Below are 27726 nucleotides of genomic sequence, written 5' to 3'. Positions count from 1 at the left end.
TTCTTTCTTTCTCAAGTCTTCTAACGTCCTGACCCTAAGCCCTCCCCCCTCTGAAACCATCATCTCATCTACTGGGGAGCGTAGCATTGTTCATGCTATTTATGATGTCAAGGAATGGTCAGCAAGAAAAGGCACACTTAATGTAGCTTTCACCTGGACAAAACAACTCAATTATGGTAAATTCATATGAACCTCATTTTCATTAACCCATGTGAACTTCTCAAGCATATTCATCAAAGATATTGAAATACAACTTTGTGAGTTATTTTGTAATGAGATATGATACTAAATTGATTTTGTATTAGCATGTTTAAAATCCAGGGGTGTCCCACAAATGGTAGCATTTAAACTATTAAGAGGCAGCTTGGTTTTTAACCAATCAGAAGCTCCCATTTGATGACGATAATGAATACAGGTTCTTATATAGTGCTTATGTCTGACACTGCTGATGATCAACTTACCACAGCTTTAGTATGCTTGCCAATGTGCTGCAGCATGTCAAGGAGTATATTCCTGCCTGGTACCCATTTACCTTACATTGATGGAGTGGGAAAATGTAGATCAATGCTTTGCTAAGGGATGTTCTACTTATATTTTATTTTTAGGGTTGGTTATCATCAACACTTATAATTTGAGTTTGTTTATGTGTTTAATATGAATATACAGAGTATATCTTTTTGTTGCATTATCATTAATAAAACCTGACACATCTCATCAGACTGCTCCCGCACAATCATTGTTATCTCTCATATTTGAAACGTATTTCGTGCTATCTACGTATTTTATCAATATATCTTATCAATTTTTTAATTTTAGGAAATGTTGAATCACCCCCTCTATTGGCATATCGCTACCTGTCTGGCTATGGTCAAGAGAAGGGAGGGATGAGTTGTCTCCTACGGAATAACCTTGACCAACCGTTCAAGGTAATTTACACTGAGACGTTTCCATGGTATATGAGGCTCTATTTACATACACTGCAGATCAGGATTGGGGACAGCATTATTGAACCAGGTATGAAAGACGAGGGGGGGGGTTACTAGAATCATTAAACTAAAAATGCTAAAAATGCAATGCTCTGGAACTGAACTTGTGAAAAAAGGGTATCTCCAGAACTCATTAGATCGTAGGCGAAGAGTGATAGTGGTTGTGTAGCGGCTGTGTAAATACACTAGATTCATAGCTGCAGGCATGGGTAGCTTGGGCGGAATGGCATATATGGCTCTGTGCCGATTGAGCTTGCCACTCTGACCTTGCCACTCTGACCAGCTGAGTAGTTCATGATGGGTGCTCACTCAAACGAGATATCACAACTTTGAGGGTCTCCGCAATGGGAAAAAATAGGAATTTCTATTGATTTCTAAATTGGTGATGCTCTGGATTGGATAATTTACTTCAATAACTCCATACATCTACTTGATTTGCTAGTTCAGCCCTCTGGACTGCCATACCCGAAAAGAACTCCCAAGAATTTAAAAAGCGCGAGCGCGCCCTCTCCCGTTCAGGCTTACTACCCATGATCACCACGCCATTAGCGTCCATCTTCCTCTTTTGCTTTCGGCAAGCCATCTGTCAAGACGTGCTCAGATAAGTCTCCTAAAGCTCAAATCTTTTTTGAGCTTTGGTATATTATTTTTACTTATCTGTTGTGCATTCTCCCTTTTAAATTCAATCTTTCCGTTTGTGTGTAAGATTGTGTTCAGAATTTACACCCGGCGCGACTTTTTAGCGTGTTTTTGGTGACACTTAAATTGTTTTCCTAACGTTTGGGTTCTTGTCGCGCCGCATCGCTAGCGCGTTCGCAAGGCACCGGGTTTGGTCTGCCTACGTGGCAGCAAGCCTTCACCTCCTGCCACGGTTATTGTTCTTCACGTTCAAAGTGTGGTGGTTTTTGGTGCCGTTTTGAATTAAATTCTAGACAGCCTTTACACTTTGTTGTCGAGGGTGTTATTGTTATTTCTTTTTGCAGGTAGGGATCTCCAACTCTGTTCCTTCCTTGCTTTCCGGAATTGATATATGAAGATTTTCGATTGATTATTGATTGATTAATTCTTCAATTCTTTTTCCTTTCTGTTCTGAATAAATTTCTTGATTGATATTTTATTCACAGGCGGATCTTAAAGCTCAATTCCTTTTCCTTCTGTTCTGAATAAATTTCTTGATTGATATTTTATTCACAGGCGGATCTTAAAGCTCAATTCCTTTTCTTTCTGTTCTGAATAAAATTCTTGATTAATATTTTATTCACAGACGGAACTTAAAGCCCTTTTTTTCTCTTCTGGGATTGTTTAATTCGACTTACGCAATTATAACTTGATTGATTGGTTATTCAATCCCCCCCCCAAAAAAAAAAAAACAATTTTTTTTTACAGGTGGGGTCTTCTTCCTGTTAGAAATTTTTTGACCCTTCCCGGAATTGTTTTCTTCGTTCAATTCCCTCTCCCCTCCTAGTCTTATATTTTTTACTTCGACAGGCGGGCTCTACGATTCTTCTTTGAGGATTTACTGTGTCGTTCTTCCTCTTGGAATCGTTACTAGAGACGTTCCTCCTTCCTCCTGTTCTGAATTTCTTTACCTTTCCGCAGGAGGTTACGTTTTTCCTCTTGGAAATTATCGTAAAATTTCTCAATCCTTTTTCTTCCTGCTCTGAAAATTTTTGTTTTTGTGTTTCTTCGCAGGTGGAAACTTCGTTCCCTTCTGAGCTTGCATTCATTTTTGATTTCTATATAGGAGTTCTGACCTCCTTTCTATTCTCTTACAGGTAGATACCTTAACTTTTCTTAGGTTCTTCCTCCTCCCTACCCTTCCCCTCTTGATTTGTTCTGTTTGCTACAAACAAATTTCTTATAGGAGAAGTGAAAGACCACTCCGGTCTCCAAAGCGAGATCTTTGTAATAATAACAATTTTCAGGGTAGAGAGAGGTACCGATGAGTGGGACTAACACAGCCCCAGAGGACCTGGTGCCCTCCACGGGGACCGTCCCGATTGCAAGTTTACAGAAATCGGCCGCTTCCCCCGGCGGCGGTGAGTATGAGGTTGCGTCAATCAGCATTCCGAATTTGCAGTCAGATGCTAAGAGTAGGAAGGCCGAGACTGTGGTGCCACGGTCTCGGACAAAGAAAAAAAGTGGTAGCCAAGGCTTCCAAGCCTAAACCAGGTTCTGCCGCCGCAGCACCCAAAGGGCTATGCGACCCACCGGCTACCGGGTCACCGGAAGTCCGGGGAGAGAGTGCGGTTCTCTCCCCCCGGCACAGGTCAGGCTCTCTGTCGTATAAGACGTCCTCCGTGATAGCATCGGCAGAGATCGCCCAGCCCCTGACCGCGAGAGGCGTCACACATCAGACTGTGACCACAATCTGACCCCGTCAGATTCGGGTGAAGTTTCGTTGTTGGCGGCCGCCCTGCCAGGGGCGGCAAATCGTAAGAGATCACCCGTGCCTCTTGTGCCTTCTTCTGCTCCGGCCACGCTGGCGGAGCCCGCAAAATAAGAAGAAGAGGTCGAAGGAGAGGTCGGCCAGCCCTGCTGCCATGGGCGTTCCTCCTTCAGACCCTTGTATCGGTGGTCAGATGTTACAGCTATTCATGCTACTACATTCTGCTACCGCGAGAGGCGTCACACATCAGACTGTGACCACAATCTGACCCCGTCAGATTCGGGTGAAGTTTCGTTGTCGGCGGCCGCCCTGCCAGGGGCGGCAAATCGTAAGAAATCACCCGTGCCTCTTATGCCTTCTTCTGCCCCGGCCACGCCGGTGGAGCCCGCAAAAAAGAAGAAGAGGTCGAAGGAGAGTACTGCCATGGGCGTTCCTCCTTCAGACCCTTGTGTCGGTGGTCAGATGTTACAGCTATTCATGCTACTACATTCTGCTACCGCGAGAGGCGTCACACATCAGACTGTGACCACAATCTGACCCCGTCAGATTCGGGTGAAGTTTCGTTGTCGGCGGCCGCCCTGCCAGGGGCGGCAAATCGTAAGAAATCACCCGTGCCTCTTATGCCTTCTTCTGCCCCGGCCACGCCGGTGGAGCCCGCAAAAAAGAAGAAGAAGAGGTCGAAGGAGAGTACTGCCATGGGCGTTCCTCCTTCAGACCCTTGTGTCGGTGGTCAGATGTCACAGCTATTCATGCTGCTACATTCTGCTACCGCGAGAGGCGTCACACATCAGACTGTGACCACAATCTGACCCCGTCAGATTCGGGTGAAGTTTCGTTGTTGGCGGCCGCCCTGCCAGGGGCGGCAAATCGTAAGAAATCACCCGTGCCTCTCGTGCCTTCTTCTGCCCCGGCCACGCCGGCGGAGCCCGCAAAAAAGAAGAAGAAGAAGAGGTCGAAGGAGAGGTCGGCCAGCCCTGTTGCCATGGGCGTTCCTCCTTCAGACCCTTGTGTCGGTGGTCAGATGTCACAGCTATTCATGCTGCTACATTCTGCTTTCGAGCAGTGCGGGTTCACCCCACCCTCGACGTCTACTCACCCCGCTGATGCCCCCGAGCATCAAGCGAGACAAGTGGGCAATAACCACCAGACACCCGGGAAATCCTCGAGCGATTCTGTTAAATCGCCAGCCAGTGCACCGGCTAACCGGGCACCTCAAGATCGCGTGTGCTTTCCAGCATTTTCGTCGATCTCAGAGCACGTGTCCCAGCCGACACGCGTGGCCACCCCGGCGCTTACTGGACTCCCTTGCCTTCATGAGAGCCGGCCGAGAGGCCGTACGGCTCCCGCGGTTCTCGGAGCTCCTCCAGGGGAGGAAACTTTTCATGGGGACAACCTCCCGGTTCAGTCCATGGAGCGAGACTCCCTTTACGAGGAGTCTCTCGAAGGCGGCCAGTGCGAGGATAACCCCTATCCCGCGGTCGACTCTTCAGTAAGCGCTCAGGCGCTGCTTGACAAGTATCTACCTCACATCTACCCTCCGAGCGGGGGTATTGATGAAGCAGGGGAGTCCTTATTTTTCGCCCTGCCCCTTCAGGCGCTCCGAGCTCAATCGGCCGAATTGGGGGTCTCGGAGAGTGACGGGGTCGCCCTAGATGAGGCGGCTCCTACGACGAGGAAGCCTCCAGCTCCGAGGGTGCAAACCCACCCCCGCTCTGCTGCTGCCCGGAAGCGCCAGGCTCCGGCACCGCCGTCTCGAAACTTTCAAGTCTCTCGAGGCCAGCGAGAAGGCAGGGGAAGAGGGGGGCGACCCGCTTCGAGGGCACCGCCCAAACCGAAGCAGTCGGTTTGACATGATTCCCGAGCGCTCAACATGAAGAGAATCAATACGTTCATTCCGGCCGAACACTTCCGGATGGAAACGTTAGCCACGATCCTCCCCTCACTGGAGGCGTCGGACCTGGCCGTGTCTCTGGATTGACGCGACGCGTACTTCCACATTTCCAACCATCCAGCTTCGCGCCGGGCCCTCCCGTTCGGGCTGCGACCGGCGCCCCGAGTGTTTATTCGCATAGTCACCACTGTGGCAGCCTATTTGAGAAACCAAGGCCTGCGACTCTTCGTCTATCTAGACGACTGGCTTATTGTCGCAGACTCGGAGGCAAAGTTGCAAGCTCACCTCTCCTTGCTACTACGGGTGACTCAGAGCCTCGGGTTCATGATCAACTGGGAGAAATTGGAGCTCACTCCCTCCCGCGTTCCCATGTATTTGGGCGCGAATAGATATACCGAACCAACTCGCACGGCCCAGTTCGGTTTCTGGCCTGAACCTCACTTTCTATTCGAAAGTAAGGGTGCCCTGTCTTACTTAGCTCCTACCCTTGCAAGGCCAGAGTCAGGGCTAATACAGACGCCCGTCCTCCAGCGATCGCCGCTGAAGAGAGGGCGACTCCGATATGAGCACCATCACCGCTCAGCGGTATGTCTCACTACCTCATAGCTCTCCGAACTTATGAGTATGTATATCGGATCTGAATGTCACGGCGATTAAAAGTTCCATATACTAGATATCCCTCCTGTTTACATTCACAGCTGTTCCCCGAGTCCTTCCCGGTCGGGTAAGCTACATCTCGGAGGAAAGAAACCGCCGTACATCTCTGTTGGCTATGTACGTGCGTTCAAGCTTGTTTAAAGCCCCAGACTTCTCTGTCGGCATTCTATGCCTACTTTCTGGGCACACCCACCGTACCGGGTCGGCGAGTTTACACCAAACTGTACGCCGCCAGACCATCGGTCGAGCTCTAACAGTCTATCTTATAGACTGCCCTCTATGTGGGTCAAGCTTGTGGGCGTCTCCGCCGTTTCCTCCTTGTGTGGAGTGGTCTACGGTGGATGTCTTACCGTGCCCGTTGTCGAACCGTCTTCTTATTTAGAAGCTTTTTCACTCGGCACACTCGAGTCGCCTCGCATGCTGCTTTCATCCTCCCTCCATGCAAGGCATGTGGCCATGGTCACCGCACGACCGAGGATGATGTAACCGTGGATGTATGTATGCTTATGCCTACCTAACCACGATCACTACGACCCGCTTTTTCTCGGGCCGACTGTGGATGAGTCTCTCCATGTAAGTGATTTACTTCACTGGAGTTCTTCTTTTAGAAACTTAGATGCTCATCCCCTGCTGCTTAGGGCGTCATTTTTGCCGCCCCCCGCAGCTTTTTGGAACTCCTTATCCTCCGATATCGGACTGTTCCACGCTGCCGCAACCGGCGCCGGCGGTGCTTGCTCTTACGATCACCAGAGAGACCAGGCCTTGTGGCTGTTTTCATAAACAACTGGTTCTCACCGCAGACTGATGGAAATTTTTGTGATTACTTTCCTCAAGTCTCCTTCCTCCTTCGCTTGTTTCTTTAAGCGAGGACATCGACACTCTTAGCCAGTTCCCGTCCCTAACTTGATAGGACAGGGCCGTTGCTACCTCATTCGATTCCGTTGGGAACGTAACAGTTGAGGTATCATATCTGGCGATGTCTGTTCGTTAGAACATCTCTTGATTGTCGCTTTCACGTAAGATCATGACAGAGACTTTTCGCCAGCTCCCTCTGGCGTACACTTGCTGCTGCTAGGGATTCCCCCGCCCAGCGGACAGCCATCGCAGCCTAGCCTCACGGGCTCTCTCGGCGATGGTGGCTTGAGCCAAGCCACCTCTTCCACCGCGGGCACTGCACCCTCAGATGGGTGCTTCAATCAGTATGGGAGAAAGGGGATCCTGAGTTCTCTTTGATCACTCGGTCTATCACACTTTTGTCGTGATGTGTACCGTGCTGTTTCTCTGACACGCCCGGTTGAGCTGTTTTGACCAGACTGCTTTATTCTACATAGGCAGCAGGTACGCGGCATTCCTTATTAACAGGATGGCACTCAGTCGCTTTCTCGACCCTTGACTGCCTTACGAGTGGTTTTCTTCTTAAATCCCTACTCTCCGTCGTTCCTGGTCCCCTTCGGACCGCTAGTAACGTTTTGCCACAGCTCTCTATCAGAATTCTGCAGATTTTCTGCCCTCACGCATTTGAGACAGATATCGAATTCTGGGCGCTTTCTCCCATGCGGAGGCTTCTGAGATATCTCGCCTTCTCAGATTGTTCGATTGATCACTTACTGAGCCTTAAAAGCTTCAGTTTTCCGATCACGATTCTTGTTGAAATTTTCAACAAATTCCGAATTTTACGCTCTAGTCAGCTGGTGATGTTGTTCTCCTGACACTAGGCCGAGGGCCCATGATACTGAGTATTCCTGAGTATACAGGGCATTCCTCTCGAGGACTTTTTGAGGGCCGCCTTTTGGTGCTCAACTAACTCCTTCACTTCATTCTACTTGAAAGACATTCCGTCCAGCGAGGCGAGATTTGCTGCTTCAGCGCTTAAAGCAGCTGCGGCTTTTCCCCCTCTCCCTAATTTTCGTTGTTTTTGTTTTTTAAATTTTCTTAGGCTTACAATTGAAAACATGCCTCCCTACGGTTTGAGTCCGTGTTGGTCTAGCAAATCAAGTAGATGTATGGAGTTATTGAAGTAAATTATGAAAATACTTACCTGATTTTCTTATTTACGAGATAACTCATACATCTACTTGATACCCTCCCACCGACCCTCCGCCTTGCGTAGCAACATGTTTCAACGTATGGGCTTGCAAAAGTTGAGGAAGATGGACGCTAATGGCGCGGTGATCATGGGTAGTAAGCCTGAACGGGAGAGGGCGCGCTCGCGCTTTTTAAATTCTTGGGAGTTCTTTTCGGGTATGGCATTCCAGAGGGCTGAACTAGCAAATCAAGTAGATGTATGAGTTATCTCGTAAATAAGAAAATCAGGTAAGTATTTTCATATTTAGGCTGAAAATGAGGTTTACTTACCCACCAAAATATTGTGTTCGTTATTAGGCTGATTAGAACTCTCTTCAAGTTGATATAAGAAGGAAATAAATATCCATATATTTGGTAGCCAAACAAAAGCTACATCTTTCAGAACCTGCTCATAGACATTTTAAATCACAAAAATCTTCCGGCTTCTTGATATCCTCAATTGAAATGCCCCAAAATAGCTTCTTCCATGAGCGTGAAAACTCGGCAACGGAAAGGGCCAATTCGTGTGACGTCACATGCCTTTGGTCGCCCGCGGTGCCCCCACTGTGCACAGAAAACAAACCTGTGACAAGTTTGATTTCTCAGAACACCGTCCCCAACTCTCGCACAGTTCTTTAGCAAAATGATAACACACACTGTATATAAACACTGGGGTTCTCTCCCTATTATATACTCGTGATACAGTCCCCACTCAACGGGAAATCAAGTTTGATTTCATGGCGGTGGAGACAGTTCCAACAGTATAGCTATACTTCCGATACAATCCCCACGCTATGGGATACACATTTCGTTTGGCACGCAGTGGGGATAGCTCCAACAGTATATCATACTTGTGATACAATCCCCTCACAACATAAAATCGTGCTCGTTCAACAAGGGGATGGGGAATCAAGTACTAATGGATAATTCGTTTTTCCTTTCTAATCATCAAAGAGCAAAAACGGAAATCAGCCCCATGGTTCGGTCTTTGAAAACACAAAAACAAAATCACAGCAAGAAAAAACGTGCTGTGATTTCGTTTTTGTAGATCAAAAACAGAATATTGAAATCTGAAATACTTTTTGGCTCTTTCTGATTTCTCATTCTGTATTTGTGTTTTTATGTATCAAAAACAAAATCATAACACTCTTTTCTCTCAGTGATTCTGTATTCGGACAATCGCACAGCGAACATCGAAATTCAATTGCCGTCGGCTCTCTGATTTCTGATTTGCTCTTTGTTCATCAATATTAAAGAGCGCCATCTACGTCAACAAAATGTTTAAAGAGCCATATTTCATAATTATCTTGAGAGAATTCAAAATAAACCATTTTCAGGTCAACGTTAAAGATTACATGCAAGACTCTCTTATGACACCTAACTCCGCAACCGTAAGTCACTTTTCAACCAAACTTGGATGGTAGATGGACTTTGGGGACCTGCATGTTATGCTGAGGTGGGAGGTCACATGGTAAGGTCAAAGGTATTTTCAGGTCAACATTAAAGTTTACATGCAAGACTGTCTTATGACACCTAACTCCGCAACCGTAATCACTTTTCAACCAAACTTGGATGGTAGATGGACTTGAGGGACCTGTATGTTATGCTGCCGTCAGAGGTCACACAGTAAGGCCAAAGGTCATTTTCAGGTCAACGTTAAAGTTTACATGCAAGACTCTCTTATGACACCTAACTCCGCAACCGTAAGTCACTTTTCAACCAAACTTGGATGGTAGATGGACTTGAGGGACCTGCATGTTAGGCTGCAGTCAGAGGTAACATGGCAAGGTCAAAGGTCATTTTCAGGTCAACGCTATAGTTTACAAGCAAAACTCTCTTATGACACCTAACTGCAACCGTAAGTCAAATTTCAAACAAACTTGGATGGTAGATGGACTTAGGGCTGCACGGGCCTAATCACAACTGGCAAGCCAAAGATATTCATTCGAGCCAATCCATTGCTCAATTTTTGAATTTGATATTGCTGATTGACAAAAATGTATGAATATGACTGACAATCTAACACTGATTCTAGGGAGGGTACCTACTGAACTTACTTTTTCCAAATTGGAAAGATATTCACCACTATGGAACTATAGTTTTACTGGTGGAAGAATTAGGGCCATTTTACTCTCTCAAGTAATGAATTTGGTCCCGTCAGGTGTAGTCTTCGTAAATGCTGATTTATTTTTAAAATGAGCCGGTCGAGGTACCCTTTTCTGGTCAGATATGGAATGTCAGACATTTATCCTATCCACTGGTAGTAAACATTCAACCCTCTTCTTCCTTTTGAGGCCTTAATCAATTTCAAGCTCTAAGCTTAAGATGGATGTCTCCCACATTTAAAAATATATTATGTCGATATATCTATATATTCTTTTTGTCTTGCCCACAAGAGGTGAAGGCGAGACTTAGGGATCCAAATGTCGTCCGTCCGTCACAAACCTGTAATGACACATAACTCTACAACCGTAAGTTGCTTTTCAACCAAACTTGGATTGGAGATGAACTTGGGGGACCTGCATGTTATGCTGCAGTCGTAGGTCGCATGGTAAGGTCAAAGGTCATTTTCACGTCAACGTTAAAGTTTACATGCAAGACTCTCTTATGACACCTAACTCCGCAACCGTATGTCACTGTGGAAAGTACAGAGTTGCTAATTTTCCGGATTTTTCCGGAATTCCGGATTTTTTCCTTTGCTGAAAAATAATCCGGAAAAAAAAATCGATTGTCAAAGTGAAATCCGTAAAAATTTCCCCTCCAAATCTTGTCACGGAGTTCGCTACGGAGAGCGCAATTTCAATTTTGGATGGCCAATTTGCGCAGACGGAAAATTATTAGCGTTGTGCGCAGCATGAAGTTTAGCTGGTACTGTACTTGCACGGTACGCGCGAGCAATACATTGTAGCAGTAGCAAACGCCGCCCTAGGCCTATACCCCACGTACGTGAATCCCTCCAAGTCAGTGTAAAAAGTGGGCGGAGCTAAATTGGATTTTCGGGCCTAGCAACCCCGTTAGCAACGCCTGTAAGCATCGTTCTGCTCACTCTCCATAATGTCTGCGATATTAAAATCCTAAAAACCAATAGAATCGTTAAAATCTAGTAAGGCTATGAATGTTTATCATTTACATTGACTATCGGTGTACAAACTCATACCGAATTTACCAGCAAGTGACGGTTATATTACGAATTATCAGCAATTTTAATGAGTGATACAAAGTGCCAAAATTTATGAGAATATAGTGTAAATTTTGTATAGCATTTCAAAATCCTTAATTTAAATATTTTCATAATTTTTCATTGCTTAAAAAAACATCTTATCACGTTTAGTATAATTTTCCCGAACTGATAACGTTGATAGATTACTGTTTCTCGGCTTTATGAGGAAATGGCAGGCCTTCAAAATCAGGTTAATTTTTGTTATATTTCTAAAAGAAAATTGTTAGATTCGAACTACTATACCAACTGTTTGCCAAAAGGAGGGTTATCATCTCATAATGTTGTGTACATGATACATTACAATATATTTTAGGAGTGTAGTAATCCATGTTAAATAACATTTTTTAGGATGAGTTTCGTAATGAAGAGAAAAATCAAGTTCATTCTTAGCACGCGAGCCGCAGAATGGTAATTTTTAGCGCGCGCAGACATGGCTGATCCCTTGGTGTGTCGCGCGGGATTATCTAGTCCCATACTGGTGTCGGGTGGTATATTCCACGTACCTTGTCCCCTTGCAGTGACCACTGTAGAGTTATATAGTGCTTCATTTTGATACTCAATCTGTGAAATACCGATATCGAAAAATGCTCGGAATATACCTGACACATATTAATGATTTCATTTTCGAGAATTATTATTTCTTTCCTGCATGAATTACAAAACGTCAATCTTATAGGTCAAGAATCATGATAGAAATTGTCAAGATTTTGAAAATATCATGTTAAGTTTGCCCAATGTCATCAGTATCTCACTGTATGTTAAACAGAAAATATAGAACAACTGTATTTTTTTGTAAATTCCACGGCCACCTCACGAACTTAAAGAGATGGTATATACAGAAGAGGAAGGGCCGGGAGCCGGGTTCAGGTGTCTCAAGCGGATCGGGAGAAAGGGGGGGGGGGTCATTTTCCCACTCTCTTTCAAATAACCTTATTTTCTAATATCAATTCTTGTTGTTTATCGTGGAATTTTACATTTTATCATAATTATAATAATATGAGGATCCTACTATAAGTTTTCAAGCTGTCCTGTTCAAGATTACTGATTTTTTCTGCGGGTCCCATTAGCCCCTTTTTCATCAATCATCTTCTCGGTGTCTCTGCTACCAAGATTGACTAGGGAGTGGAGGGAGGGGGGGCGGGCATAAGTTATCATCACTCACTTTCGCCCCAGACAAGTGCCTGTTTGATATATTTTATTGCAAGAGCTTCTCTTTTCCTCCTATCTCCCTGTTCTCTCTTTCTTTGTTTTTGTGTTTGTGACATTTTATATCTCAAAGATCAGCTCTCCCAATCTAAATTTCAACCGTCTCATATTATTCCTTCCCTTCTGTTATGGTCAAGCTCTCCTCCAATAAAACTAACCCTATTATTATTTGCCCCTCTTATTTCTACCGGCCTGCAATCTCATTTTGGTCCTTTTCAGTATCCCTCATCGACCCCTCCCCATTGCAACTCGCCATGATTTTAAGTCATTATCACGAGAGCATGGATAGGAATATTGCAGATCTATAAAATTGCTATTACTTTGATTTTAAAATAATTTGAGTACCCCCCCCCCCGGCGGCCATGCACGTCGGTTTCATAATCGCATGATGGTATAGGTGGCCGTGGAATTTACAAAATATACACTTGTTCTATATTTTCTGTTTAACATATACCGTGAGATACTGATGACATTGGGCAAACTTAACAAGATATTTCCCAAACCTATGTAATTTTATACAGTCAATGTTACACATTCTTGACACTAGGCAGTTTGACTTTTTTGTAATTCAGGAAAGAAATAATAATTACCGAAAATGAAATAATTTATGTATCAGGTATATTCCAAGAATTTTTAGATATCGGTAAACTATTAATTTCACAGATTGAGTATCAAAATTAAACACTGAAACTGCACAGTGGTCATCGCAAGGGGAAAAGGTACGTGGAATATACAACCCGACGCGGTATCGGACTGGATAATCCGAACGGATAGTCAGGGCGATCAGCCCTGTCTGCACACGCTAAAATTTATTATTCTGCGGCTCGCGTGCTAAGAATGAACCTAATTTTTCTCTTCATTACGAAACTCATACTGAAAAACATGAAAGATTTCTGCCTAAATGAGACAGAAAATCGTGTACAACTCTTGAACGCACACACAGGTCACGGAGTGACCCTGAGTGCAAACAGCTGACTGTGTTACAACGTAGGGGTGATACATTTTCGCAATAGGTGTGATCAAACTCACTGGAGGGACTTTAATTCACTTATAACAAAGAAATGTGTACTACAGTACTCCTGTTGAATGCTCTGATGAAAATTATATGAGTTTCACATTCATTTGAAAGGGAGGACAAGATTATTGTATATATCGAGTGCATTATCCATAAATCATAATACCATTGCGATCCCTGCCCGGCCGATGGTTCAGGCATGACGATCCTGAGTGACGTCACCGATAGAGACCTCAAATGCCAGGACAGCCTATTCGACAACTAACTTCATCTAGTAAAAAACACGTATTGAAGATATCCAATGGGAAAATGGCTTTCATTTTCATGAAATATACATTCCGTTCCTCAATAAATCTTTAACCCCGTCGTTAACTGCCCATTCATTCTCGAGCAATGGGGGAATGAATACAGAGTGTCTCAAAGTTTGTGTGAAAAAAGGTGCATTTTCCATAGAACTTCTGCCAAAAAGCAATGCGTAAGGGAAAGATTAGCCCCAAAACACGAATAGATGAGTTAATCAAATGGAATGAATTATGAAAATCAGTGAAATATAGTTTCTCCTGTACTCATTACTGAATACCCCGACTTGATACGATTAATTTTTCCCCCTCTCCATCAACTTTTAAGAAAAAGGGTGCATATTTTCATAAAAATATAATGTGTTATATCGACGGACGCCCGTGCGTACGAGCAGGAGGAAGCCAAATGTCTCGTATTTTTCATAATGGTTATCCAACATGGATTGCTTCACTCGTAAGTTTTATTGTTATGTATCATTTACACAACATTATGAGATGATAACCCTTCTTCGGGAGAACAATGGTATAGTAGCTCGAATCTAACGATTTTCTTTTAGAAATATAACAAAAATTAACCTGATTTCGAAAGCCCGACATTCCATTTCAAGCGATGGAGAAAATAGCCTACCAACGTTATCAGTTCGGGGAAATTATAGTTAAAGTAATAAGATGTTTTTTAAAACAATGAAAAATTGTGAAGATATTGAAAATAACGATTTTGAAATGCTATATGAAATTTACGCTATATATTCATAAATTTTGGCATATTGTATCACTCATCAAAATTACTGGTAATTCGAAATCTTATCCACACTTGCTTGTAAATCTGATATAGGTTGATACACTGATAGTCAATGCAAATGATAAGTATTCATAGCCTTACTAAATTTTAACGATTCCATTAGTTTTTAGGATTTTAATATCGCATACATTTTGGAGAGTGAGCAAGACGGTGCTCACATGCGTCGCTAACAAGATTGCTAGGCGACCTACCGCGAGAGGGCTTTTATAATGGCGGGCTCCACTGAGTTGATACATAGCCTATAGGTGGTTCACGTACGTGACCCTGCAGGGATACTGGTGTCAGCGCTATCCCAGTCGGGCGATCGCCCGGTAGAATTGCTCGAAGCACGGCCCAGTGTGGCTGCAATTGCCTGCTGCTGCGTGAGTGATTGGTTGTCTGCCGCGGGATTTCAGCTGAAAACCTATTTGCTACCATGAAATATGTGTTCTCTGGTGCGTATTCATCAATTCATATGTGTGAACTATCCATCATTTTGATAGAAATTGTGATTTATGGATTTTCAATAGTATAGGATTGTCTTGTTGATGAGTACAGTGAGTGAAAAAGGGCACCCCAGCTGCTACATACACCCGTCCCGAGTCGCACCCATTGGCCGCAGCATATTAACCCGCAGCAGGTTAACCCGTACCGTAATGAGTACGGGTTACATGATTTTTTTTTTTTGAGCACCTTTCTTGCCTATGATATGAAGTTTATTATGTCATTAATTATTTGTTATGTACTACTGTAGATTAATGATTTCAGCCCTCTAAAGAATAAGAAAATGTTCCAGCTTCAGGGGGCTTCGCCCTTGACCCCGCCAGGGGCCCTGGGCGCAGGGTGACCAGACGTCCCGTATTTCCCGGGATTGTCCTGTATTTTGCTTCTTTGTCCCGGCGTCCCGACAAACCCTTCCCGGGACGCCTATTTGTCCCGTATTTCAGAATATTGAACAAAATGTATTTAACAGTGACGAATTTTCATCAAAATAACCAACAGATGACGAAGCAGAGACAACAATAAAATCGATAAATAAAGTTTTGCAAGTTCTGCGGCGATTTTCTTGCTAACCAAATACATCGCAAATGAACTTGCCTCCTACCATTGTGTGGCAGGCTACTATAGCTAGGCATGTAGGATCTGAGCAGTTTCTCTCCACCAAACGTGCCAAAATAATCACAAAATCGGCGGGAAATTTGTATGACTATATTATGGGTTCTCAGATTACTGATTCGGAGGAACAAGTTATTGATTTTTCACAACTATAGATCTAATTGTTTCAGCTTTCGTTTTGAGTCTTGTGTATGATGCCGCGATGTTTCATCTAATTTAAGTAAAAAAAAAATCACTTTGAACTTTTAGTCATTTCTAAAACAATTTTTTTATTTTAAAAATATATTTGAAAAACACCGAATATCATTATGATTTTTGTTAGATGATTGTATTTTTTGCTTGAAATTTGAACTTTTTTCCTCTTTTTTTTCTTTTCTATGCTTGTTTCTTCATCCTTCTATCCTTCCTGCTTTTGTTTCATCTATCTTTATTTCCTATTTTTCTTTCCTGATCCTTTCTCTCTCTCTGTTCATTTTTCTTTCTTTCCTCCTTTTTCTTACCCGTATTCTTTATCAAATTTCCCTTTTTTATATGCTTTCTTTCTTAAAACTTTCCCCTCCCTTCCACTCCTTTTTCTTTTAATTCTTTCTCTTCTTCCATTATGTTTTCATACCCTCCTCACTTCAATTCTTCCTCCCTCTCTTTCCTCTCTTTCATTCTTCATTTTACTTTCCTTCTAATTCTTTCTCTTATTCTTTCTCTCTCTCCCTCCCTCCCTTAATTTCTTCCTTCCTTCCTTCCCTCCTCCCTTACTGCTTTCCTTCTTTCTTTGTTTGCTTCTTTTTTTCAAAGAATGAAGGAAACATTTTTCTTTGCTTCATTCTTTCTTTCCTCCTCTAAGTTTTTTTTTCTTTCTCTCCTTTATGTTATCTTTCACACATTGTAATCTTCTTCCATTCCTTTTTCTTTCTTTCTGTATTCAATTCAAAGAATGACAGAAACATTTTTCTCTCTTTTATTCTTTCTGTCATCCTTTAATTCTAACTTTCTTTTATTCTTTTTTTTTATTTTGTCCTTTATTTTCCCCTTAATTTTTTCTTTCTTTCTTCTCAATTCATTTCTTTTCTTTCGGCTCTTCTTTATCTCCTTCATTCTTTCGTTCACACTCCCTTCCAATTCTTTATAGTTTTTCACAGGTGTAACATTGTGTAGCCTTCTTTGTTGATCTTTTTTGTCGATTGTCCCGTATTTCATTTTGTGAAATCTGGTCACCCTGCCTGGGCGGGCCCCTGGACCCCCGGCCTGGGTTTTCAGGATTTTTTGAGCTATCAGTTAGCATCTCTGAAAGTATAACTGTGTGTTGTTGAAATAAAGCTAACTCCAAAATAAGTTACTTTCCAACTCATCGGAAAACTGTGAAATTCGAGGTGTAGATCGAAGGCGAATGACCACCAACTGGACCGAGAAGTGATATGAGTGTCCGCGAAAAGTTCGGGGCAATGATAGCTGAGCGATGAACGGCGTGAAGCGCTCAGGTCAAATAGTTTTTATCACCGCGAAAGTGAAGTCCAAGTATATTGCACAAATCCCGGTAGATGAAATTAAATAAACATGTCGCGTTTCTTGATCGCGAAAATGAGCTCATAAAATAATAAGTAACTCAAGGTCCGACATGAAAATGCAATGTATCCGAAATGATATTCCGTGAGTAAATTTATATCCAAAATAAGGCAGTAGAAAAGGACTGCGTGGGTAGTACAGAGGTTGACTAAACTCCTCAAAACATGCGAGATGCATGAAGTGTACATGACGAGTTCGCAAGGAGAAGTGAAGAAATTACTTCCATGAAAATTAACCATGAGATCGTTCCAAATGATGATTGGTAGATCCAAAGTTTCTTGACCTGGACAAATCATGATGATTGGTCACTCGAATATAAACATTGCCGGATTGGCTATCTAAACAGCGAGGCACACCCCAAGACTTGGAATGCGGCGCGCAAACTTGACAATAATAAAATATGCGACTCTAGCGTGAAGTTAACGAGGTACACATGTTTGCAGTTAGCCAAAAGGAATTTGGCCATTGTATTTACAGATTAAGGCGAAAGAAAATTTACATTTGGGTCAAAACAAATGCAAGTCGCTACATCACTTCTCAACCAAACTTGGATGGTAGATGGTCTTAAGGGACCTGCATGTTATGCTGCAGTCGGAGGTCACATGGTAATGTCAAAGGTCATTTTCAGGTCAACGTTAAAGTTTACATGCAAGACTCTCTTATGACACCTAACTCTGCAACCGTAAGTCGCTTTTCAACCAAACTTGAATGGTAGATGGACTTGGGGGACCTGCATATTATGCTCCAGTCAGAGGTCACATGGCAATGTCAAAGGTCATTTTCAGGTCAACGTTAAAGTTTATATGCAAGACTCTCTTATGACACCTAACTCCGCAACTGTATGTCCCTTTTCAACCAAATTTGGATGGTAGATGGACTTGTATGTTATGCTGCAGTCAGAGGTCACATGGTAAGGTCAAAGGTCGTTTTCAGGTCAACGTTAAAGTTTACATGCAAGACTCTCTTATGACAACTAACTCCACAACCTTAAGTCACTTTTCAACCAAACTTGGATGGTGGATGGACTTAGGGGACCTGCATGTTAGGCTGCAGTCGGAGGTCACATGGTATGGTCAAAGGTCATTTTTAGGTCGACATTAAAGTTTACATGCAAGACTGTCTTATGACACCTAGCTCCGCAACCGTAAGTTACTTTTCAACAAAACTTGGATGGTAGATGTACTTGGGCGACCTGCTTGTTATGCTGCAGTGGGAGGTCACACGGTAAGGTCAAAGGTCATTTTCAGGTCATTCATTAAAGTTTACGTGCAAGGCTCTTATGACAAGTGTTATTCCATCCCAGTCATTTCACAATGAAATTTTGATATAATTCTCTTGCGTGCCCTCACAAATCACGATATTTCTGGTTATTTTCATAAGTGGGCGAGACACAAAATTGCTTTTGCCTTGTTTCTTCTATTTGTTTTAATAATAATAACAAAAGAAATTTATCAGGTGTAAATTTATTTCAATTAGATTGTTAGAAAGTATGTCTGCATATGTTTTTCATGTCATTTGCTTATTGTTATGTTAACCTGAGAAAAACGATTACACTTATATTGTACAGGATTGTGTCGTATTGTAAATAGTCCCGTATTGACGTAACACGGCAGTATTTAGCAAAGAGCTTCCATATTGTACACTATGTAGAAATTTACATGTATCACAAGATATTTCGGAGTTGGCAAACTTGTTTGATATCACACTCAGGTACCTCTTCGATAAGCATGCTCCCTTGGTTTTGAAGTGAGTAGTTGCTCGCCCTCATGTGCCATGGTATACAGATGAGGTCAGACATGCAAAAATGCAGACACCTAAAGCAGAGAAGAAATGGCTTAGAACAAGAACCAATCAATGTCTGAACAAGTATAAGAAAGCTTGTAACACAGCATTATATGTTTTAAATGCTGCACACAAAACCTATCATAAAGACTTGATGGCACCTAACAAGGATGACATAATTGGGTCGTTCACTGTTGTTAAATCTCTGCAAAATGTCTCAAACAAACATCCAGTGGTGCCATGTAACATTGATAGGATGACATTTGTGAATGACATAGGAAAATTCTTTCATGATAAGTTCTTAGTATTCACAGCGATATTCAATCCAATATAAATGTGATCGGTGGTATTGATACTAGTTCATCTAGCTTATCTCCAGCACCCAAAGAACGAGAAGTAAGGCAACTTGTGATGAAGCTCACGAAGAAGTCTCGCTCTGCTGATCCACTTCCAACAAATATTATTATGCAACATATTGATGTTAAACTTCCTGTGTTTACAGCAATGATCAATGTCTCCCTGTCTACAGGTCATTTTCCTAATGAATGGGAAGTAGCCCTGGTTTCTGAATTCTGTAATCTAAGACCTGTAAGCAACCTACAGTACATTTCAAAATTGGTTGAAGGTGTAGCCACTCAACAAATCTCACAGTTTCTCAATAGCAATTCACTTCTTCCATCTCATTTTTTGGCTCAGTTTTGGCACCTCACAGCAGTTCTCTATAATTAATATAAACTGTATAAAAATCGAAGTATCCAATGTCAATCCCTCTGATACTGCAAGGAATTTAGGAGATTATTTTGATACAAACCTCAAGATGGAAACCCAAGTCACAAATTTATGCAAATCAACATGTCTCCTCTTTAACCTTTGGCGCATTCGCAAATACTTTTTTGTGGAGGAGCCGTGGTGTAGTGGTTCTGACTCTCGTCTTGTAAACAGAGGGTCTTGTGTTCGAATCCCACCGCGGTCTGGCGTCCTTTGGCAAGGCGTTAATCCACACTTTGCCACTCTCGACCCAGGTGCTAAATGGGTACCTGGTAGGATGTGAAAGTCATTGTAGCTTGTCCAGTACTGTGTGCGCCTCATCGGCGACTGACTGGAATACTCCCCAGGGAGTGGAGGATGTGCACACATTGTGTGCGGGAATGACTGATTGAATCTGATGACCGGGGTAATAATATATCTGTAAAGCGCTTAGACACGTCGTTTGGATGTATTAAGCGCTATATAAAAGCGGATTATTATTATTATTAAGAAATTATTAAACTGGTGGCACATGCTCTGATTACAAGTAAGCTTGACTTCTGTAATGGATTTTTTTATTGGAATGCTTGATAGTCTTATTTCTAAGTTACAAAGAGTCCAAAATTCATGAGCAAGACTTATCTACCATGTCCCAAAGTTCAATTCCACTACACCTGACAGAACTCCACTGGTTGCCTGTACATGTATGTCAAGGAATTTCATACAAAATTATGTTAATTTGACATAGATCATTAATCAAACTCAAACTTAAAATCCAATCACACAGTCAAAGCCTGCGAAGTTCCACAGATAAATTATTGTTTCAGATCACATTTCACAAAACAAAAGTCACACTCGATGATTGTGGATTTGCACTTGCTGCCCCAAACTATGGAATAGCCTGTCGAATGATATTAGAAGCTCTCCATCCTTGACTCTCTTCAAATCAAAATTAAAAACATATCTCTTTAGTTAAGAAAGTATGCTGTGTAGACATAAGTAACAAGAGCTCTGAACAAGCGCAGCTGAATATATCCATATAAAAGCTGCGCTATACAAATTACTGTTTTTTTATTTTTAGTATTATATAGTTTTGTTTTTGGAATGTGGAAATGAATAAATCAAATCAAATTGAATTTGTCGACCGATTTCAATTTTTTTCTTCAATCTGGTGGAACTGCATGAGGTTCATTAAACTTGTACACAGAATTTTGACTATGAAATTATTTATGCTCATTGAAAATTTATTCATAATAAAAAAATGCTTCTTCATTTCTTAACTGATTTTGTTCTTTGTTTTGTTCCATTTGAAAGCAAAATGAGGTTCACCCACGTTCTACTCAGAGTTTAGAAATTTTGACAAGAAAATTATGCTAATTTATACAAAATTAATTCATAAATCACAAAAAAATGCTTCTATGTCATTTCTTCATCAATTTCAATTCTGTTTCCTCAATTTATGTCACCAATATAATTCACTATAGTGTTAACTGAGCTGAAATTAAAAATTGTGTTAAATTTTGTTGTGAGATGCTGGATGAGCTTTACATTGATGTGCTAGTTTTATTCATTACTTAAAATGTTTTAATAATAATAATAATGCTCAATTCTTGTATAGCGCATCACACATAGCATAGCATGTCCCTATGCGCTTAAAGAAGAAATGGTGAAAGGTAAAAATAAAGTAATCAAGATATTTAGATTGGATCATTAGTTCAAAGTTGGTATTTTATGCATTGAAAAGATATGTTTTGAGGGATCTCCTGAATGTACATAAATCACTTTGATATCTCATTGAATTACTAGTTACAAACTGAGAATGCAGACAGTCAAAAATAGTTCACACAAATACAGAAAATCCATCAAAAAATATCACTTCCAAATGATACTGAATAATGAGTGACACATAATGAACAAATCAGTAACAAAATCAAAAGTAACATAGAACTCAGGTCCAACCAAATCGAGGAGAAAGTTGGAGCAGCTGTGACGCGCCCCAACTCACTCCTTTACAAAATGCGCTAGCATTTTATATCTACATAGAACATACGTAGATGATACATATAGAAATAACCAAATACATAATAGACATTAAGAACATTAATACCACTTTAACAATTTTACTTTTGCTCATTTGTAAAGCGCTGCGATACAATTATTATGATGAGCACTAAATAAATACTTTTGTTTAATTGCAATGATTTACATTTGCTAAAACAACATTTCATGTACCACACAATATCAACATTTCATTCATTGCTACATAACACTTATGCAGTAATTAATACACGATTATAAACACACAATTATAATTACACAATTATAAGCTTAATATCTCATGATACAGACAATGAATTCAGTCATCTCTTGACACCTTGTATAGATTTTATGATTGAAATGAGAATCTTGTTAGCACCCAAAAAATGTGTTCTAGTTTTTTGTAATGTTATTTGTAACTAGCAAACAGCTTTATAAAACACCCCAAGATTAGCATTCACTCTAAAACTTATTTCAAAGTGCTCCAGTTGTGCTTTTTGGCAGGTATTACAGGAATATTGCTTTCTTTAAATTGTCTCGAGAGTAAAATGGGAAAAGAATAAAACTAAAACATTATATTGATGATATTTTGTAATGTAATAAATTGTTTTGGTTATTTTTCTTTAGCATCAGATGTTCTAAGCTTTAAGCTAGTGTAAGCGTAAGCATTTTTCATTTTGCAGGGTTTCATTTCTGTTGCAGCTCAGTTCTCATTCAATTGCTTTTCACTGTTAATTCTTAATTTTTCAACAATGTCAATTTTTGTCTCACCTGCGAAGCAAAGTGAGACTATAGGCGCCGCTTTTCCGACGGCGGCGGCGTCAACATCAAATCTTAACCTGAGGTTAAGTTTTTGAAATGACATCATAACTTAGAAAGTATATGGACCTAGTTAATAAAACTTGGCCATAAGGTTAATCAAGTATTACTGAACATCCTATTAGAGTTTCATGTCACATGACCAAGGTCAAAGGTCATTTAGGGTCAATGAACTTAGACCATGTTGGAGGAATCAACATCGAAATCTTAACCTGAGGTTAAGTTTTTGAAATGTCATCATAACTTAGAAAATATATGGACCTAGTTCATGAAACTTGGACATAAGGTTAATCAAGTATCAATGAACATCCTGCATGAGTTTCACGTCACATGACCAAGGTCAAAGGTCATTTAGGGTCAATGAACTTTGGCCGAATTGGGGATATCTGTTGAATTCCCATCATAACTTTGAAAGTTTATGGATCTGATTCATGAAACTTGGACATAATAGTAATCAAGCATCACTGAACATTTTGTGCAAGTTTCAGGTCACATGATCAAGGTCAAAGGTCATTTAGGGTCAATGAACTTTGGCCGAATTGGGGATAACTGTTGAATTCCCATCATAACTTTGAAAGTTTATGGATCTGATTCATGAAACTTGGACATAATAGTAATCAAGCATCACTGAACATTTTGTGCAAGTTTCAGGTCTCATGATTAAGGTCAAAGGTCATTTAGGGTCAATGAACTTTGGCCGAATCGGGGGTATCTGTTGAATTACCATCATAACTTTGAAAGTTTATGGATCTGATTCATGAAACTTGGACATAATAGTAATCAAGCATCACTGAACATTTTGTGCAAGTTTCAGGTCACATGATCAAGGTCAAAGGTCATTTAGGGTCAATGAACTTTGGCCGAATTGGGGATATCTGTTGAATTCCCATCATAACTTTGAAAGTTTATGGATCTGATTCATGAAACTTGGACATAATAGTAATCAAGCATCACTGAACATTTTGTGCAAGTTTCAGGTCTCATGATTAAGGTCAAAGGTCATTTAGGGTCAATGAACTTTGGCCGAATCGGGGGTATCTGTTGAATTACCATCATAACTTTGAAAGTTTATTGGTCTAGTTCGTTAAACTTGGACATTAGAGTAACCAAGTATCACTGAACATCCTGTGCGTGTTTCAGGTCACATGTCCAAGGTCAAAGGTCAATGAACTTTAGCCGAATTGGGTGTATCTGTTGAATTACCATCATAACTTTGAAAGTTTATGGATCTGATTCATGAAACTTGTACATAAGAGTAATCAAGTATCACTGAACATCCTGTTCCAGTTTCAGGTCACATGATCAAGGTCAAAGGTCATGTAAGGTCAATGAACTTTGGCCATGTTGGGGTTTTTTGTTGAATAACCATCATATCTCTGTAAGTTTATTGGTCTAGTTCATAAAAAGAGGACATAAGAGTAACCATGTATCACTGAACATCTTGTGCGAGTTAGAGTAGTATGCAAAGTCAGCACTGCTGCTATATTGAACCGCGTGATGCAGGTGAGACGGCCAGAGGCATTCCACTTGTTTTTACAGATAATGTCTTTTACATGCCTGGCAGAGATCGGTCCAACCCATATCTTCTTGAGGTCGTACTTACCCTTCCTGCAACCTCTGACATGACCCTCAAGATTGACTTTGACAAGGCTTTTCTTCGATGGACAGAGTACCCACCAGATGCAAATATTGGATTCTTTATAAAGTATGATTGCCCCTCGAGCTTTGTATATTTAACCGAGTTTGTATTGATTGTTGTTAATAGATCTATGTCTGGCAAAACAAGATACAAATACTACCAGTATTTAGTGAAAATTCAAAAGCATTTTTAATGTATGATCGCAAATAACATTCTGCAAAGTAGGTTTTTTCCTCACCTGAATAACAGAGTGAGAATATAGGCTCTGCTTTTCCGATGGCAGCAGCGTCAACACCAAATCTTAACCAAAGGTTAAGTTTTTGAAATGACAACATAACTTAGAAAATATATGGACCTAGTTCATGAAACTTGGACATGAAGTTAATCAAGTATCACTGAACATTCTGCATGAGTTTCATGCCACATGACCAAGGTCAAAGGTCATTTAGGGTCAATGAACTTTGGCCGAATTGGGGGTATCTGTTGAACTACCATCGTAACTTTGAAAGTTTATGGATCTGATTCATGAATCTTGGACATGATAGTAATCAAGTATCACTAAACATCCAAGGTCAAAGGTCATTTTCAGGTCAACGTTAAAGGTTACATGCAAGACTCTCTTATGACACCTAACTCCGCAACTGTATGTCGCTTTTCAACCAAACTTGGATGGTAGATGGACTTTGGGGACCTGCATGTTATGCTGCAGTCTGAGGTCATATGGTAAGGTCAAAGGTCATTTTCAGGTCAACGTTAAAGGTTACATGCAAGACTCTCTTATGACACCTAACTCCGCAACCGTATGTCGCTTTTCAACCAAACTTGGATGGTAGATGGACTTGGGGGACCTGCATGTTATGCTGCAGTCGGAGGTCACATGGTATTAAAGGTCAAAGGTCATTTTCAGGTCAACGTTAAAGTTTACATGCAAGACTCTCTTATGACACCTAACTCCACAACCGTAAGTCACTTTTCAACCAAACTTGGATGGTAGATAGACATGGGGGACCTGCATGTTATGCTGCAGTCGGAGGTCACATGGTAAGGTCAAAGGTCATTTTCAGGTCAACATTAAAGTTTACATGCAAGGCTCTTATGACAAATGTTATTCCATCCCAGTCATTTCACAGTGAAGTTTCGATATCATTCTCTTGCGTGCCCTCGCCAATCACAATATTTCTGGTTATTTTCATCAGTGGGCGAGACACAAAATTGCTTTTGCCTTGTTTAACAGTTAAAGCTCGAGGTGGTGATACAAAATTTTAACATAGAATTTTGAAACTCATTAAATTTGCTAATTTATTCATATATTTTCAAAACTCACAAAAATTACTTATTTGTTGATTGATTTTGGTTATTTTTGTTCCATCTGAGAGCTACATTGGTTCACCAAGGTTCTACACAGAGTTAAGAAAGTTTGACTAGATAATTATTAATACTTAATTCATATGAAATTTATTCATAGATCATAAAAAATGCTTCTACAGTGCGTATCAAAAAAAAGTTTACACTTTGAAAAAGCCCTGGGAATTAAAAAATATACAACATGTGGGTATTTTTTTCACATATAATCTTAGGTTTGGGTCTCATCTATCTAATGCAAGTAAAAGTTTTGACAGAATGTTACAATTGAGTGAGCACTGTCCATTTTTGTAAAGCTCGCAGAAATCTGTTTGCGCAGATATGCTTGTTTTCACGCTGTGTCAATGGGAAAGGGTGAAATCAAACTTACCCTGCGAAACATTTCTCATCCATTTCCCTTGCAATTTTAGTCAGTTGAAATTAAATGGATACATTCAAGCATTCTGTAACAATTTTGCCACCCAAATTGAAATATCAACACTTAGTAAGCACAACCTTTACCCTTTTTGTGCCAGCTGGATCTGAGGACATAACTGAATCTAAACAAAAGTTTATATCAGACATCTCCAGCATTTTTTCACTAGGTTTGTATCATTTAAAGTGGGCTTACATTAATTTTCATTTAATACTTGTTTCTCCACACTTTTCCCGAGCTTGAAAATGAATACAAAATAAAAATCAAGCCTAAACCATTTCATGTAAATCACAGCTAAGTGTAAAGCAAATATCGTCACGATGGCCTGGGTGTGTGGGGGAGTGGGGCGGGGCGCAATGCACTCTTCGAAGTGTTTTGGCAAGGAAACAAGTTGAAGAAGGTTAAATATATCATCAAATCAATTTTACTAGCTAAATTCCTTGTGTTCTTCATGATTAAGGTCTACTTTTCTTCGCATAACCATTTCAGAGTTCTGCGCAAATCATTTTTCACTAACTTTTCAAAAGTACGTGGTGCTCACTCAAGCGAAAATATTTTTCGACAGTTATATCGTCATTTGCTTAAGTGGATCTGTACCAATGTTAAAAAGTGGGAAAATTTTCAGGATATTACAAATACATAATTTTACAGGATTTTTTTAAAGTGTAAACTTTTTTTTGATACGCACTGTATATCATTTCTTCATCATTTCAAATTTATATCCTCATTTTATATCACCAATATGATTCACTACAGTGTCAACTGGGCTGAAGTTAAAATTGTGTTAAATTTTGTTGCGAGATGCCGGATGAGCTCCACATCATTGATGTGCTAGTTTAAAATAAATTTTGATATAACCCTTCCTGAATACTTTAGGGTCATTCCATCTGGATTCATCCAGTGGTTGCACCCGACCGTCTCAGAATTCGTTGTAATTTGGTACACATAAAATTCACCATGGCCCACGCACAAAACAAAACAAAAAAGTCTGATTGGTCCATCGGTTCTCTCGCTACAGCCTGCCCTTTTCTCCTTGTTTTGACAAAAATGGGCGTGACCTTCAACTTTCAATGGCCACTGCATTGTAACGTGTTGACCAATTCTCATGAAACTGGTACCATTTATTAGGAAATTGAGAGAGGAATCCAAAACATGCACCAAATAATATATTGGAGCGAATTATAAGGTCGTGACCTTTACTTTGACCTTGAGTTTGACCCCCGGACAAATAATTTTTTAACTTGATTTTCGTGTATGTTCATTATTTGTATGATATTGACAAAATAAGTTAAAACCAATGATGATATTTTATTTCTTCACATTTTAAAACTCTTCCAAAGATACCATGATTTGAAAATTAAAAGTTAATTTAGCTATTGTTTATTTGTTTTCATGGCTAGATATGTCAACTCCTCTTCAATTGAGCCCACAGGGACATATTTGTCAGTGATATGGATTATTTAAGTATATTAGTATAATTGTAATGTTCTCTTTCCTAGTTCTGCCATTGTGAGTGTGATGCTTCCAAGTACAAGTAACATGTCTGGAATTATTGGTTCTACACAAAGGTTTGTTATTCTTCATGTTTACTATCATCCACCTTTCATTTCTTGTAGAGTGGTTATAAATTAGATAGTGAGTGATGTGAGATTTCTTGTATGGTTGTTTAAGGCCCTGTCACACATGCATGTTGCATGAGGGACACACATCCCGTTTTACAGTTTTTGCCAGTTCGTCATTG

General features: G+C 40.7%; 1 protein-coding gene across 1 annotated transcript; it reads left to right on the top strand.

Annotated features, from left to right (window-relative positions):
* LOC121408118 (GPI transamidase component PIG-T-like) lies at positions 1 to 27726 on the top strand. The gene is made up of 4 exons (XM_041599450.1): positions 1 to 176; positions 817 to 1014; positions 24109 to 24274; positions 27485 to 27726. The coding sequence occupies exons 2-4, from the start codon at positions 885 to 887 to the stop codon at positions 27615 to 27617; spliced, it is 429 nt and encodes a 142-aa protein (XP_041455384.1). The 5' UTR covers positions 1 to 176; positions 817 to 884; the 3' UTR covers positions 27618 to 27726.

This window comes from Lytechinus variegatus, chromosome 2 (assembly GCF_018143015.1).
Source record: "Lytechinus variegatus isolate NC3 chromosome 2, Lvar_3.0, whole genome shotgun sequence".
In the NCBI taxonomy this organism is placed as follows: Eukaryota; Metazoa; Echinodermata; class Echinoidea; order Temnopleuroida; family Toxopneustidae; genus Lytechinus; species Lytechinus variegatus.
Note: the sequence above shows the minus strand (reverse complement) of the source record. Positions and strands in the feature narration are given on the sequence as shown.